The sequence below is a fragment of the Coptis chinensis genome, chromosome 8 (genome assembly GCF_015680905.1).
Source record: "Coptis chinensis isolate HL-2020 chromosome 8, ASM1568090v1, whole genome shotgun sequence".
Classification (NCBI taxonomy): Eukaryota; Viridiplantae; Streptophyta; class Magnoliopsida; order Ranunculales; family Ranunculaceae; genus Coptis; species Coptis chinensis.
In genome coordinates, this window is record NC_141463.1 from 67350946 (window position 1) to 67368226 (window position 17281).

At 37.3% G+C, this 17281-nt stretch overlaps 1 protein-coding gene across 10 annotated transcripts; it reads left to right on the forward strand.

Moving 5' to 3' along the window:
* The first annotated feature begins 2577 nt into the window (after positions 1-2577).
* On the forward strand, positions 2578-5297 carry LOC147482569 (heterogeneous nuclear ribonucleoprotein Q-like). Of its 10 annotated transcripts, none has more exons than XM_086577079.1 (8): positions 2578-2849; positions 3312-3429; positions 3533-3649; positions 3793-3859; positions 4029-4084; positions 4231-4309; positions 4672-4762; positions 4857-5297. In XM_086577079.1, the coding sequence occupies exons 2-4, from the start codon at positions 3346-3348 to the stop codon at positions 3838-3840; spliced, it is 249 nt and encodes an 82-aa protein (XP_086433205.1). In that variant the 5' UTR covers positions 2578-2849; positions 3312-3345; the 3' UTR covers positions 3841-3859; positions 4029-4084; positions 4231-4309; positions 4672-4762; positions 4857-5297. The 10 variants fall into 10 exon arrangements, with proteins under 10 accessions (XP_086433205.1, XP_086433206.1, XP_086433214.1 ...); XM_086577080.1 differs by lacking the exon at positions 2578-2849 and adding an exon at positions 2947-3092; XM_086577084.1 differs by lacking the exon at positions 2578-2849 and adding an exon at positions 4548-4590 and having other exon boundaries at positions 2993-3429.
* Positions 5298-17281: the final 11984 nt, after the last annotated feature.

A 17281-nucleotide genomic window follows, 5' to 3' on the forward strand; every position in this document is an offset into this window, starting at 1 on the left:
CGTGCGCATGAGAGCATCATACCCAAAGCTATTAAAGCTTTAGGAAGAATGTATGTGTTTGAAAGCATCAATACTATTGACACGGATGGGACAATAAACAAATTCCAGAAAGTGTGGAAGGAGTACAAGCATGAGTTGTTCAAAAAATACGTCAAAGATCAACCTCCTTCCTTTGTGAGGGAACATCCCAAACAAGGAATGCAACATTGGTGATTAGGTGTATGCGTTTTGATATAAATTAAAGTGCACTATTAGTAACTTTAACATGTGCATTCTAGTTTGAGGAACACAGAGAATCGTAAGCAACAAAAAAACTCTTCGTGTCTTGGGAGGAAATCTGCAGCTGTAGCTGAAGTTGAAATGACAAAGGAGAAAGGGGTCCCTGTGTCATCTATCACTAGATTGGACCAATATATGGACAATAATAAAAAAAAGAATGGGGAACACCAAGACTCGGAGCTAGCTGTTAGTGTACTGACTTAATAAGAATTGAGATACTAAATTATTTTTAAGATAGTAATTTGAGATATTTTTTTTATCCGATTTACTAGGAAAATCTTAATGACTACACTGTTTTGCACCCGGAGTCACGAGAGACGTCGGTGAATGATGCCCTCACAAAGGTCTCATATTGAATCATAGTTGTTGTAATTAATTGTTCTTTGACATGATTTTAAGGGTACTAAATCGATTGTCCATTAAGTATAGGTTCTTGGGCCAAATAGTAGGGGTCGTTTTCGAGGCTTGGGTGAAGGGGTATGCAAAACATCGGTGAAGAAGATGAAAGTTGTGGCGCAATAGAATTTGGCTTTGAAAGAGATTAACACAAACCTTGAGAAGAGGGTAGATGTGATTCAGAATGTAGTGTTGGAGAATACAACTTTGTTGAGAGAATTTATGAGCCAAGGAAGAATGCCTATGGCAGATGTTGAATCGCCATGTTCAAGTCACGCTTCCCCGGTAATTATTTGAGTTATTATTTGAAAAACATATATGATCCACTCTTATAAGGAAATACTGATAACACAATTTAATTTTGTAGGTTGTCAATGAATATATTGGTAAAGAATGTGATCTGCGTGGTGGTTGGCTACTTAGAGTCGTGGTGAGAGGTATCATGCAAGATATTGATCCTAATACCGAGTTTGGTAACAGGAGATTGGAAGAGGGGAATTTCAAAGTTCATGTGAACGTGGTTTATGACGGAGGTGCTGTACTACCATTGCCTCATGATGATTGGAAATCAAAGCTTGGCGAGGTCGCTCAAGGGAGTGTTATCTGGCCCAAAGAACTGCTAATGTTGTAATCATTGGGTCACCTTCTTGAAACATTGCTCATGTATTTAAATATTTTTATTGGCTTTTACCAGTGCCAAGTACTAAGTAAACTACTGGCTTTTTGCTATTTCCTTTTGGGTTTCATGGTTGTGATGTATATTTTTTTTATCACTATGTAATATGGTTCTTAGGAAAGCAATAAATGAGTTATGTTCTACCAACCCCCTTTGTAACTCTGCCTGTGCAAACTTATGATAAGTTTGCATTGCTGGTCCCAAGCCCAGATAAAGGAGGAGGGAAAAGGATGGCAGATGTTTTGTTTTGTTGGATTCACCTACGTTAACTGAAGATGCTGGTGCTATTATAGATGTAAGTAATTTTTTTCTTACTTCTACGATTTCTACTTGTTTCTATTCATGGCGAGAAACTCATCTTTTACTCCATCCTTATATTGTTTTTATGGCTGCTGGTGCTATTACATTGCCTTGTGGAAGTTCGAGACAATGAAGTACTACTGCACTGTCATTGATGCTCCTGGACATTGTGACTTTATCCAGAGCATGATCGCTGGAAACTCTCAAGCTGATTGCTCAGCCTTGATCATTAACTCAGATACTAGTGGTTTTGAAGTTGGATTCTCGAAGGATGGACAAACTCGTGAGCCTGCCTTGCTTGCATTCACTTTGGGAGTGAAGCAGATGATCTGGTGCTGTAACACGGTATTTACTTAATTTTTTTTTTTGTATTTCCTTTTGTTCATATTACTTTCTATATACGCAGCTTGATACTTTATTTTAGCAAAATTTTCTGCAAATGCTATCACAATCAGTAAAGAGGCAAGGAAGCTGCTAAACTAGTTTCATGCTTTAGAACATTTGACCATCCTACTGGTGCTGGGAAGTCATTATGTTATCAGTTATCGGCTCTTGTTTTGGAGGGAATAACTTTGGTTGTGAGTCCACTTTTAGCTTTGATGGTTGATCAGTTAAGGCAACTCCCTCCAATGATTCAAGGCGTTGTTCTTAGTAGTAATCAGGTGGTTTGCGATTTAATTTCTTGTATGTTTTAATTTCTCTAAAAGTATGTGTCTTACTTTGGTTGTTAATTGTTTTTTTTTGTTTTCAGACGAATGAAGAGGCTTCGGAAACAATGAGGTTACTTCTAGAAGGAAATATAAAGGTAGACCAACATAAGATAAGTTTGACTGTTAATTTGTACCCATTCTCTTAAGTTAGCTTTGAGTCAACCTCAAAAATAGGGTGCTTGTTTTTTTGTGGCTGTTGTGCTGATTATTTTCATTGCCAGTAAGGAGTGGACCTTCTGAATATCGTTGTCACTATATTTTGTCAATTGTTAGTTAGTTTACTATGTAATTACCTCCAATATTGTTCTAGAGTCTTCGGCTTTTAGATCTCACTTCCCATTGATGTATTCATTACTTTGGTATAAAACTTGTTTTGGTGGGTTTAGATGACATATGGGTTGACTGTTGTATTAATTCTCCTTTCTGGTGCAGCGTTAGCTCATTCTTTAATATCATTGGCTCTGAATTACCTTTCGGTTCAGTTTTTGGTATTATTTTGTTGGACAACTTGGACTGTTTAGAGATTTTAGAATAATCATCTTATGTCTCTACTTAATTATTGGTATCAAATTCTTTTTCATATGTGCTGCCTATGTTCTTTTCCCTTATGGTGGATGCATTTTTGAAATTTGATTGTATAGAACTTAAACTGGGCAGCATCCTGATATTTGAATTTCGAGAAGTTCATTTCTTCATTTTGCACATGATATCATCCTATTGATTATCATTCAGTATTTTCTCTTGCCTATCTCTACTAGTATTGCTACTACTTTATCTTCCCTTTGATGAAAATCTTTCATATTGAAACTCCTTGGAGCCTTATCTCATGGCACATATTCTATCAAGATTCTAATTTATGCAGTTCCTTTTTGGCCTCCAATTTATTTCCAACTTTCCTTGTTTGTATTTTCTTCCTTCAAATGCTTCTGACATATGTGCTTCCTTCACAGTTGCTTTGCAAGCTTACCATCTTAGACTCAGAAGATGGCAAGAGTAACCAGGAGTAGGAAGGAAGTTGAACCTGAAAGGCCTGCTGAAACAGAGAATACAGTTGAACCTGAAGAGCAGGTGGACCTTGATGGAGACAACCTTGATGTTTATGGTTTTTATGGTGGTTTTACCTCTCTTCATTACACCTAAATATTTAAGATTGACATTTTTGCTATTGCAGGTAAGGATGATGAAAGGCAAAGACTTGCGAGAGAATAAGGGTTATGGGTTTGTTACCTTTAGGACTAAAGATTTGGCTGCTAAGGCCATTGAGGATATGAATAATACTGAATTTCAGGTAATATTTTCACTTCAATGACTAAATATTTCTTTCTTTGAATCTGCCACATTTTTTTTCCAGGTTTTTGTTTTTTCTATCTATATGTAAGTAGCATGGACATTGTGACTTTATTTGGTGGACATTTTGTTGTACATGACAAGGCACCAAGTTTAGGAGACCCAGAGCATAAGGTTGCAGGAATAGATTGAAACTTTAATATCTGGGGTGGTAAGACTCTTTACTTTGCAAACATTCCATCTGTTTAGACATGTTGCAGTATGTTCTTGTGTGGACAAATATATACCTCTTTTGTGTGTGTAGTAAACCGAGAAGTTGGTTTTGAAGATGTTATGTATTCGTAGCCATTTTCTCACAAATGTTTCTCTGTGTGGCGTAGGTGGTGACGATAGATGTTACGGAGAGTGGAGTCTTGATCTTCTTGTCACAAGCAAGGTTTGCAATAAAATTTATGTGTATTGATTTCATATTGGTAGCTGGTACTCCTGGTAATATTAGTTTATTCTCCCTTGCCAAGTTGTAATATTTTTTTCCAGCACTCCATTGAAGATTTGAAACCTTGATTTCTTTTTTCATGTTAGATTCTGGATATCGAGAAGCTTCCTAGATTTCCACAGTCTCTCATTCTTGAGGGTGGAAGTATCCATGTAGATGGAGAAGGTAGCTTATTGTTATGTGTAAAAGTACTTGACGTTACATACTTCTTTTTATTGGTATACATCTGTAGCCAAAGACTCCTAATTTTGCTTGTTAAAACTATTCACTGAACATCCCAAGTTTTTGCAAGAAAAGAATTCTGATTGTAAAAGAGTTTATATAATGACATCAATGCAAAGTTAAAATGGCCCAGTGCTGCCTGAAGACTGCCTAACAGATTTACCTTTTTATGCGTTATTAGCACGAGGCCCTAACATATATATTTCCCCCTCTTGATCTAATAGGTAATTTTCTTATTTCAGTTATGATCGCTCCTTTCATTGTTTAATGGTTTTTACTTATAGATTACAACTTTCTTCTGCTAGTGAAGAAAGTGATAAGCTGAAAGGATGCTAGTTCTTGCAAGGCATAGGGAAAAGTGGAACTGGAGGCTGAAACGAGGAATGAGACTTTCATGTAGGTCAAATAACTCCGATATCCTTCTATTTGTTTTTCCCTTTTTGGGTGATTACTAAATATCTATATTTGGACCATATACTGGAGAATACAGGGGTCGGAAGATTCTCTTGCTAAGAAGGAATACTACACTAAAGAGCCGGAGAATAAATTATGTGAACAAAAAGAAGTTATTGGGCGGCAGCTTGATGAAATAAAGCTGCTCATAGAGCGGCTAAATAATGAATCTAGAAGAATAAAATCATTGGAGAGAGAAAGTGATCACCTTCGTTCTGAGATTTCTCTTCTGGAGTCGAAAGTGTGTTTTCGGAGCTTAAATAATCTCTAATCTGCACATGTTGGGTCCTTGTTTAGAAAAATGTCCTTATATTTCCTTTTTCAGTTCGCGAAAGTATTATGTATTCTCTCTAGTGTTAAGCTTCTGTGTGGATGGATGTTTCCTAAGAAACTGCTAGTGATGCTTTGTAGTGGTAGCATGCATATTCTTAATTCAACTCCATTTTCCAATGAGAATCAGTCATTGGATCAGTCGTTTTATAGTACATTATCAGTGGGTCATGTGTTGAAGATTGAGCTTTGCCAGCCGGATTGGAGAAATGGCATATTAGGTAAGGCTCAATAGGAAAGGCATAAGAAATTATGTTTCCCTCCATGATCGGTAGGTAGATTTCTATTAAAGGCATATCAAATACCTCTCCCAGGAGACGTTACTAGTAATCTTGTGATAGTCAAGTGATCTAGTGGCCCATGTCAGAGATGCAAGCTGGTTAGACATTCAATTGTGGCGTTACTATGTGCTTTAGAGCTGACCAGTCCTAATTTTGAATTTCAACAGGTTGCTAATTAAACAATTGGTGCTTAGTCATTGCTAGGGTACTAGAGATTACTAGGACTGGTTGCTAGACAGATGGTGTGGTGCTGATTTTTGGTTTCTAGAGGAAGTAATATGCATACCTAGTGAACGACATGTCTTATTCCTATTTTTTTTTTTATGAATACTGTTTTGATCCCCACCTACGTGGCAAACGTCCATTAGTAGGGGTCTCTATTTTATTCATTTAATCGACAGGGCTAAAGCCCAATTTGTAATACCATGGATCAATGTACAGGCTCATTAACTCATGTGTCTAAGGCTGAACCTTAGCCACATGGCTTGCCACTAATGTACATTGATTTATGTCCAGATTCATTTCTTATCAAAGAGATAACTATCAGTTAAGAGTTATAGTCTATCACAATTACTTGAGCTACAAGGACTCTCTACTCTACTTATATAAATACCAAACTATTTTTCATAAAGAAACTACGTTGAAACTTGATCCCTAAAGAATAGATCTTGGGTACGTAGGCAGCCATTATTTGGTTCAGTTTCATCTCCCTCAACATCAAATTTCTCTGTTTCTTAGTACGTTATTTACCATTGCTCTCGTTGTGTTGAAGCAGTTTACTGCCGAAACATAATTGCCGTCGTCTGTGGGGAATTTAGAATTCATTATCATGTGAAACAATCAAGATGGTAAGCACAAGAAGCAGACCAAATAGTCGATATATTCCTCCTGCTAATAATACTCACAACCCTCGAAATTCAAATCGGCCAATGCAAGAACTATTGAACAATCAAGTTGCTCATAGTGGTAGGATCAATTCACAACATCCAATTGTAGCAGCGCAACCGCCACCGCCACCGCAGAAAGTAGTACAACCGCCGGCACCAACCCTAACAGTCCTGCAACAAGAAAACCGACAAGTCAGTAATCCTCCATGCGGTCCGCCGTCTGTCCATGTCGATCCTTCAGTTGACATGGATATGGACGTGGACATTACGCTCACACCAACTAACGGAAAAGGTGATAGTAACAGCCAATTCACCCCTAATACGGTTGAGCGTGAGTTACGACGAGTCAACAATTTAAATAGGAACTTAAGAAGGAAGCTGGCAAAGAGGCAAAAGCCGATGGACGATGCTGCAAATTCAACAACATCAAGGCGACCACGAAGGGACGCATGCCATTCCAGTGTATGGGACCGTCTTGAAGAACCACTTCATCGTCCTCAGCAACATGTTATTTCTCAAACACAATCAACTAGTGCACGCTTTAAGAGTAATGACCCTATTACCCGTACTTATGGGGAGAATCGGATTGGCAGGGATAACTACTACCCTAGACATGTCCGATCTCAAAGGGAAGATTTACCTCTGAGAAGCAATTGCAGGGAAGACCGCCATCCGAGATATATCCGACATGACTTGGAAGGCGGGCATCCCAGACAAGAGCAACAAAACATGGAGAAGTGGTATAATTATACCGACCACCCGGCCAAGGGTGACTACCGGCCTAGACAGGCTAGTTACAAAGATAGACAAAGACAATCACCGGTCGGAGCTAATCGTGCGTATCGCCAAAGATCTCTAACTCCAATAAGAGATAATGGAAGGTATCCTTCTCCACATGGGCACGATCGGGGGGCGTCCAGTTGTTCGAGCCAATACTTTAACTCTAACAGAACAACAGTTGAAAGAGTTGATTGCAAAAGAACTTAACGATAGAGAGCCAAGGGATGTAAGAATGAAAAACTTGACAGTCAATGATGGCATACTTGATAAGTTTTCGCTCGACATTCAGGAAGCTTACCACCATCCCGACTTCAAACAACCCAATTTTGAACTTTATGATGAGTCGGAAGGAGATCCTGGCTTGCATGTTCTATCATTCAAAAATAAGTTGGTGTTATGGGGTGGAGATGATCCGCTCATGTGTAAGCTCTTTCCATCAACTCTAAAGGGAGAAGCATTACGCTGGTTTAGTGAGTTCCCTTCAAGATCAATTCACCAATACAATGAACTAGAAAATCAGTTTGTTAATCATTTCCGCCACAATTGCAAGATGCCAAAGGACGTTGACTCACTTTTGAACATCAAGCAACAACGTAACGAAAAGTTACGTACTTTTGTTACTAGGTTCCGGAAAGTAGTAGCACCGCCGCCGCCGCTACCGCAAACGGCGGTACAAATGCCTCCGAAAGAAGGCATCGCGGAAAAAAGTATAAGGAAAAACTTCATCCCAGATTGGACCGACCTGACAGGGAAGGCCAACCTCGCAGATTTGCGGAAAATCGCCATCCTAGACAGGTCCGTCCAGACAGGGAAAAAAGGCGTCATGGAAGAAAGTATAAGGAAAACCTTCATCCCAGACTGGACCGGCCTGACAGGGAAGGCCGACCTCGCAGATTTGCGGAAAATCGCCATCTTAGACAGGTCCGTCCAGACAGGGAAAAAAGGCGTCACGGAAGAAAGTATAAGGAAAAACTTCATCCCAGACTAGACCGACTTGACAGGGAAGGCCAACCTCGTAGATTTGCAGAAAATCGCCATCCTAGACAGGTCCGACCAGGCAGGGAAAGAATGCGTCATGGAAGAAAGTATAAGGAAAACCTTCATCTTAGACTGGACCGACCTGACAGGGAAGGCCAACCTCGCAGATTTGAGAAAAATTGTCATCCCAGACAGGTCCGACCAGATAGGGAAAGAAGGTGTCACCGAAGAAAATATAAGGAATACCAATATCCCAAACGAGACTGACCTGACAGGGAAGGCCGACCTCGTTGACCTGAGGAAAATTGTCATCCTAGACAGGTCTGATCCGATAAGGAAGGAAGGTGTCACAGAAGCAACTAGAGGGAAGACCACAATCCCAGACAAACTACCGACCTAGATAGGCTGGTTACATGTAAAGAAAAAGACAATCTCCAGTAGGACCCGAAAGTGTGTACCGCCTAAAATCTCTAACTCTTGTAAGAGGTAATGGCAGGTGTCATCTTCCACATAGGCTCAACCGAGGGCGTCTGTTTGTTTAAATCTTCTGGATGAAATGGATTTCACTCTCCAATACAATTTTTTCCGATCTGCTGGGAAAAATAATGGAGGATTATATCGATGATATAGTCGTTAAATCGAAGGATACTGGTGATCATCTTTCCGATCTTCAACTTGTTTTTGATAGGCTTAACAAGTATGACATGAGACTCAATCCCGCCTAATGTTCTTTTTGCCACTCTTCCAGATAAATTTCTGGGATACCTCATGACTCGTAGAGGTATTGAGGCTAATCCTGATCAGATACGCGCCGTTATTGATATGCCATCACCAAAAAATAAGAAGGAAATTCAACGACTTATTAATCGGCTTGCCGCTCTTCATAGATTTATTTCTAAATATTCTGATCGTTGTCATCCCTTCTTCTAGACTTTAAAGAGGGCGACAACTTGGAACATTGATTGTGAGATGGCATTGCAACAACTGAAGAAATACTTGGTCAGTCCTCCTATATTGACAAAGTCCTTCAATGGGTCAATCTAGTGGCATATACCTGGTAGCTACAACTCAAGCTGTTAGTGATGTTCTTTTTATTGATGATAGTAGACCCGTCTTTTTTATCAGAATCAAGTAGATTAGCCGAATGGGAAAGTTATCTTAATGCATATAGCATTGTCTTTGAAAGTCGTACTACTGAAAAAGGACATACTCTGGTTTCTTTGATAACTGATTTTCCGATTGATGATTCTCCTATTGACGATTTTTTGCGCCAGGAAGAATCTATGGAAGACATTCTGCCGCCACTAACTGGGGGCGACGAAGACCAACATGAAAACGCAATTCCTAATCCCATTGACCTATGGATTGTTACTCAGATGGCACCCATAGTAAATCTGGGTCTGGAATTGGATGTGTTTTTGTTAAACCCGACGGAGAAAAGATTCGGAAATCTATGCGACTTGGCTTCGCCGCTTCAAATAACGAAGCCGAGTATGAGGCTGCCATTTGTGCCTTGAGAACAACTTTGACACTGGGGGCGCGAAAGCTCCAGTTATGCACGGATTCTCGCCTTGTTGCCAATTAGTTTGGTGGGTCTTTTGAAGCAAGAGATGAGCGTATGGCGGCTTATCTTAGTTTGATACATAGTCTTGCTCGGCAATTTGATAACATCTTTATCACTCAAAGACCCCGAAATGACATACCTCATGCAGATTCATTGGCTTGTCTCTCCGCCATCGTTTGAAGTGAAGGGTCAAGACACATCACTTTTGTAGTCATCTTTTCATCAGTCTAAGTTTGAACGCTTTTACACATGCTTAGTTCATTACTATAATTACGAAAAAATCTGACGAAGTTACCACATTTAGCTTTGTCAGTCTAAGTTTGAACGCTTTTACGCTCGCTTAGTTCATTACTATCATTACGAAAAAATCTGACGAAGTTACCACATTTAGTTTTGTCAGTCTAAGTTTGAACGCTTTTTACGCTCGCTTAGCCATTACTATCACTACGATAAAATCTGACGAAGTTACCACTTTTAATTTCGTCAGTCTAAGTTTGATTGCTTTTACGCTCGCTTAGTTCGTTACTATCGCTACGACAAAATTTGTCGGAGTTACCACGTTTAACTTCGTCAGTCTAAGTTTGAACGTTTTTTACTCTCACTTCATCCGTTACTATCGCTACGACAAAATCTGATGAAGTTACCACGTTTAGCTTCGTCAGTCTAAGTTTGAACGCTTTTTCGCTCGCTTAATCCGTTACTATCACTACGACAATATCCGACTAAGTCACCGCGCTTCTTTTTGTCAGTCTAAGTTTGAACGTTTTTACGCTTGCTTAGTCTACTTTTGCCAAGTTAAGTCAGCATTGGGGGCGTTTTGCTTTACATGGGGGCGTATCGTTTTATTTCATTTCAACTACATAAAACAACAATATTGTCAATTTTCCGCAGGTATGTTATCTGACATCACAACGATATTCACTTACCAACACATACTTTATTTTTATTTTCATCAAAAGAATTTTTGGCTTTATGGTATTACATTCACACAATCACATAATAATTGGTTTGGGAAAATCCAATGGTTCCTTACCAATTTTTCGCTTATGCAACTCGTACAAATATTTGTAATTCATCTTTTTACGTTCTAGTTGATCTCCCGTGTCTGTTAACGTCTCTGTCAATTGCTTTACGGCCGCTTTATTAAATCTTCATTTTCTTCTTCGAAATCTGCATTTGCTTCGCTAGTGCTTTCGGTTAACTATCTTCCGACTTCATTATTTTTTAAACATTGTGCCGATCTTTCTCCGAGAAATTTTCCGAGCAAAAATTTACGTCAACTTCATTATTTTTTCTAAGGCATTGTACCGATCTTTCTACGATAAATTTTCTTAGCAATAATTTTAGTCAGCTTCATTATTTTTTCTAAGGCATTGTGCCGATCTTTCTACGGAACCTTGCCGAGCGAAAATTTTCGACAGTTTCATTATTATTTTTATTTTCTAAGGTATTGCGCCGCTCTTTCTCAACGAAACTTCTGTCAGCTTCTTTAATTCTTCTTCGGCATTACTTGACACCTTTCTGCACGAAACTTTTCTCCATCGACTCTTTGTGAATATATTTTACTCGTAAAACCGCCGTTTCTCCGTGCGGCGAAAATTTGCATTACTTCAAATTTCTGAGCGAATTGAAAATTATCTTCATCTTCTTTATTTTTTCCAAGACATTGAGATCTTGCGGAGCAAATCTTTTCTTCGCGGTCTATTCTCAATTATCTTTCACCTGTCTAATACAATCATTTCTACCTGCGGCGCAAAAAAAATAATAATAATAATAAATAAATAAAAACTTTTTGTCAGCTCAGTTCTTCCTACCAAAGTCAACAAGTCAACAATTATATTAACTAAAACCAATCAAACCCAAACAATTCCTTGCCACAGGTTCAGTATACTCCAACATGCCTTTTCTCAACATCTCGATTTCTTTCCAAAGTTTATCTTTCTTCTCATCACTGGAAAATGGATTTTCTGGCTTGGTCTGCAAACTAGGGCCACTTCCATTAGCATCAGCAGCGTCAGTCTTACTCGTGTGGCTATTTTCTTCTGTCGTGTTCCCATTGGAGTCAATATTGCCTCCAAAAGCATGCTTGAGAAGTTCGGCCCTTCCTGTCCCTTCTTTGCGCTCAACCTCATCACACAGACTATTCAAACCGATCCATGTCAAGAGACATAAACAAACTCTCGACATCATCTTATGTTAGATTAAGTAGGTGTTTTACTACAAGAGGAGTTGAGAGTGTTCGCAAACGGCTTCGCTCCTTATGCAAGAGCTTCTTCTCTTTCTCCTTTACCTTCTTCATCTTCTGTGTAGCTTCAGCAGCCAGCCTGTCTTCCTCCTTCTTTCCGTTGCTTCTCCTCTTCAGCTAGCCTAGCGGCCTCTCCCTCAACACCCTGACTCCAGAAAGACAAGACAAAGAAGACGAGATTAAATAAAAGAAAATCAGAAGGAAACACAGAGACACTCGTAATTTTCAAAATATAGAGTTAAAAATCTATACTTTATTTAATCATTATTATCACCATGCTAACAGCCTCTTGTCTCGTTATGTTCCCAATTTCATTCGCTTGATTTAAGAGTTTGTGGAACTTTGCAAGGGTCTGGTTTTTCCTTAGCTGCATGCGAGAATAATTTGAATGCCAAGGTAAAGGCCTAATAGCATCCACCTCACCGTCATCAGTAACCTTCACAAAAAATTATAACATGGTAAAGGAAATTTAGTAAAATATTTGCATAAAAAAAAAAAAAAAAAAAATATATATATATATATATATATATATATATATATATATATATATATATATATATATATATATATATATATATATATATATATATATATATATATTTTCCATTGCGAGATTTTTCATTAAGTCATTCTCTAGCTGAGACCGAATATCCTCAAAAAAACTGGCCACTGGAATTAATACGGAAAGCAGCAGCAGGTAAAGGTTTGTGAAGTACATTCAAATATTAATCCCACTCATCTTCCGCAACATAAGAGGTATATCCCAAAAAGTGTTAACAGATAGAAAAGAGTACAATTGTCGCAATATCAATCGATCAGGTTGTTCTACTAACATTTTCCTTTTCGTTTTCTATGCATAAACCACCGATTCGAAACGTGATTTCCTCACCCTTGTATATCTTTCTCTACTTAGTTTTTTTTTCCGTCTACTATTTTGTCACTTATATAGTATTTCTTCGATCTAGTTTTACATTGCTGGTGGATTCTTATTTAATCCAAACTATTATCTAATCCAAATTCTTATCTAATATGAAACCTTTGAATCCAATTCGTAGTTAAATTCCTTTTATTACTATTATTACTAAACTACCCCTACGTTTAATTTCAACGGTCTATTCCTAGTATCGCTAATCCACTGGCACGCGTCGTCGTAATCAACTTTCGTATTGTTACGTGATGCGTTCGGTATAGTTTTCGGCAATCAATTTATTTTGCAATTTTATTTCTGTCATATTTCTGTGCATTTTTCGGCCATCTTTTATTTAATTACGTTCCGTATATGTTAGTTTGACATTTTTTTCGTTCCTAATAATTCACGATTTTTTTTCGACAATCAATTTTCCTATCATTTCCTTTCGCACGACACTTTGTTATACATTCCGCTTACTTTTTTCTTATTCCAAGTTTTCCTTGAGTTTTTCTTCTTTTCTTTGCCATGTGAACTTTGTTCGCATGACAAAGAGGGGGCGGTGTTTCGACCCCCACCTACGTGGCAAATGTCCATTAGTAGGGGTCTCTATTTTATTCATTTAATCGACAGGGCTAAAGCCTAATTTGTAATACCATGGATCAATGTACAGGCCCATTAACTCATGTGTCTAAGGCTGAACCTTAGCCACATGGCTTGCCACTAATGTACATTGATTTATGTCCAGATTCATTTCTTATCAAAGAGATAACTATCAGTTGAGAGTTATAGTCTATCACAATTACTTGAGCTACAAGGACTCTCTACTCTACTTATATAAATACCAAACTATTTTTCATAAAGGAACTACGTTGAAACTTGATCCCTAGAGAATAGATCTTGGGTACGTAGGTAGCCATTATTTGGTTCAGTTTCATCTCCCTCAACATCAAATTCCTCTGTTTCTTAGTGCGTTCTTTACCATTGCTCTCGTTGTGTTGAAATAGTTTACTGCCGAAACACATTGTTTCTTTATGAGTGGGAACTTGCAAGAATGTAATTGGTGCAGGAAAGAATGTAATGTTGGGACACTTGAAACAATTATTATAAGAAATATATATTTTTTTGATAAAGAACTAATACCCGATGGATAAAAACTGTCTAGTAGCAAACAACCTGACGGCCAATAGCATTCGCCAACTGTCGAAATACCCAACGGTCAGTAGCATCTAACATATCCGACGACTAGTGATAGCTGGTCTAACCGACGGTTCATAATAGCAGGACTATTCGACGGTTTTTAACAGTAGGAATATCTGACGGTTTTTGACAGCCAGCATATCCGACGGTTTTAATAGCAGGAATGTCCATCGGCAAAGATCATCAACCCCGACGGCCTATTTTGACCAATAATAACCGTCGGAAGCCTATGCCGATCGAGCATTTTTCGACGGTCTTGCGGCAGTTTTGGTCTGTCGGGTAATACCTTTCGTGACAGCTATAGTCAGTCGGGTAAAGTCGTTCTTTTTGTAGTGTAATAGTTACTCATCCTCACATGGCTTCATAAACCCCCTCTAATGGAGGTTTAACCTTGTTTCATTGGATGTTCTATACTAATGAGAGAAAAGAAAGACATTAAAGTAGAGACAAGAATTGAAATTAACTAAAAGCTTTATTGATAATGTGTTCTAATGAAGGTTACAAGAATAAACTAATTCTAATTATAAACTAAACTAAACTAATTAGAGACTAAAAAGAGAAAGGAAAAAATAAGTTTAGCCTTAACCCTCTTTATATAGGAGAGGATTAGGGTTACATTTTCGTGCATGGGCCAAAAAGGCGGACTTTGGGCCTCTAATGTGAGCTCAAAGTCCATTAGGTTAAGTCTAAAGAGGCCACATCTGCTATAAATTACTTCAATACCCTTTTTGTCCACTTTTACAACTCTGATTAGGGCAAGGCCGGGTCCATTGGAAAGCTTATTCCGAGTCGGTTGTTTTGACATAAAGTAGGCCTGATTCCAAAGAAACAGCCTGTTAAAGTTCTGTTAACTTTTTGTCATTTTTCTACCCGAATTGACTTTGACTGGGCTTGAAAAGACTTTTTCTTCTTGATTATTGGGCTTTAAACGTAGAACTTTTTTTTAGCAATCATCTTGACTCATTTTCCATGCAAAATGGCGTCTTTAAGTACATAAACAACTTCAAGACCTGAAATACACGTAAGCATTACTAACTATTATTTATTATAAACATAATTGGCCTAAATATAGTACTATTAAGGGGTTTAAACTACATTTTTGGGTGCTTATCACACCACCCCCAAACAATATTTTGTTTGTCCTCAAGCAAAGATGAGAAATGAAAATAGATAAGTGACCAAAAATGTGGTCCTAACTAATCTCGTTTCGCAGAGTGCAATTGCATTGACCATATGCAATAAGGCCTTAAACCACTAGGAATTCCCTAGTGGACGAGTTATAGCCTCGTAAAAGTTTTCGAGAGAAGATACTCACAAACTTCATTTATACTACAACGACTAAATAATAAAAGTAATTGTCCCCTAATTTTATCTCAGATATCTATACATCTCACTAGCATTTAAACAAGGATCATCAATCTAACTCCTAAATTAATACATGCATAATAATCAAATCATCTTAAGGTAAACAACTATACAATAAATTATGCTATGAAATGCATTTCCTCACAATCTCAATGATAATCCAAAGGAGCTGAGGTCGATCAATTACATCTACCACTAACTATCACACCAAATTAATCATAATTAAGCTAGAGGTATTTATTAGGTGATACATGGCTGAGCTGATGGTTTAAAAGAAACAAAATGGATATTCAAATAAACAAGTCTGAGATAATAGGGTCTTCAAAATATGTAACTAGAAAAAACCTTGTTCTTATTTTGCTTCTATACTTAGTTTCCATCCTTAACCTTTTTGTTTTGGCTTTTTGACTCCTTTTATACTATTTTTTTTTGGAGTTTTTATTTTATTTTCTTTGGATGTAAACTTCTTTTATTTTTCTTTTCTGAAGCAACTAACTAATTTTGGTTTTCCACAGGTTTTTCTCTTTATTTTCCTTACTAATCCTATTTCTCAAACTCATTCAAGATGGGTAGGCTTATTTTTATTTTTATTGGTTTTAAAGATGGGTAAAGGATTTGTGGTATGAAAAGGTTAATGAAAAGGCTCTGTGGGGTGAGTAGCGAAAAATATACTTAGGTTAGAATTTCTGGCTATATCGATCCAAAGAGGGCCTAAATTCTTGCTTAGGATATGATATGGTGATCAAGCAAGTGGATGTGTGATTTCTATACTCAGATTTGACTTCTCCCTTGTGTCATCACTCATATATTTCACTCTTATGAGGCTTTTAGACTAGATGCTCACAGGATATGTATTAAGTACTCTAACCTAGGTCTTAAAAAAATACTGCCAAGTACAACCATAAATGTTCATGCAAGATGTTCATGAAAAGATGCAATGACTATTACCTACATATTAATCTAAGTTCCAAAAATTAAATCCTAATTCAAGTACTGTGTGAGATTTCTAGACTAATATCATCATGGAGAAGAGAACAATACCATTATCACTAAGTACGTAGTATAAACTATTTTTATGATTTGTATACTTTTCTACTTTTTATACAATAATTAATACGTAATATACAACCTAATATGTGATTATACATTTACAACGTGTTTCTATACTACCCCCAAACAGAATCATGCTTTGTCACTAAAGTATGGAATGAAAATAAAGGATAGAGAGTACCATAGAAACGTGCTTATAAATGGGAGCACCTGAAAAAGAATGTTAATCTATACTAATATAAATAAATAAAAACATATGCAACTCCTATATGAGTTCCTCCCATTATGGGGATAACATGAAATAATAAATAGCGCTTGGGACATAAGCAGACTTTAAGATAAAGTAAATAATAATATCATATGTTCACAATTCAAGCATACGCATATCATGGTTCTTATAGGATTAGCTTCCAAAATTCTACAAAATAGAGAAATTTTATGAAATTAAGGTACCTAATTACATTATGCATCCCAATTAAATCAACAAGGTCCATGGGTTCTATATCTCAATATTTATACATACAATTTTAATACGTGAACGTACCATGTGCTAAAATTAAATATACCACCCCCAAACAATTTGGGAGAAGGGGGTTCATGAAATAATTCAATAACACAATTAAATTACTTAACTAACTAACCTAGACTTTACTGGAGTAAACATGACAGGCAAAAGGGTGGCAAAAAGTTTTGAAATGAAGGACCAAAATACCCCACCCCTAAACAAAATTTGAAAACACTTTTTAAATTTGAAAATTTTTATTTGGCCTATACTCCAGAAAGGTGATATTGTACAAAAACTTAGGTCTTTTAAAGTTAGATTCCCTAGACTTACTAATATATGTTTATGTTTTAATTTTTTTTATTTTTAATTA

What these genes read in the sequence shown, in the direction of transcription:
- LOC147482569 (XM_086577079.1), top strand. Translation starts at nt 3,346, where the DNA reads ATGGCAAGAGTAACCAGGAGTAGGAAGGAAGTTGAACCTGAAAGGCCT. An exon ending in CAGTTGAACCTGAAGAGCAG is followed by an intron (nt 3,430 to 3,532) that starts GTGGACCTTGAT and finishes TTGCTATTGCAG; the next exon opens with GTAAGGATGATGAAAGGCAA. An exon ending in TGAATAATACTGAATTTCAG is followed by an intron (nt 3,650 to 3,792) that starts GTAATATTTTCA and finishes GTACATGACAAG; the next exon opens with GCACCAAGTTTAGGAGACCC.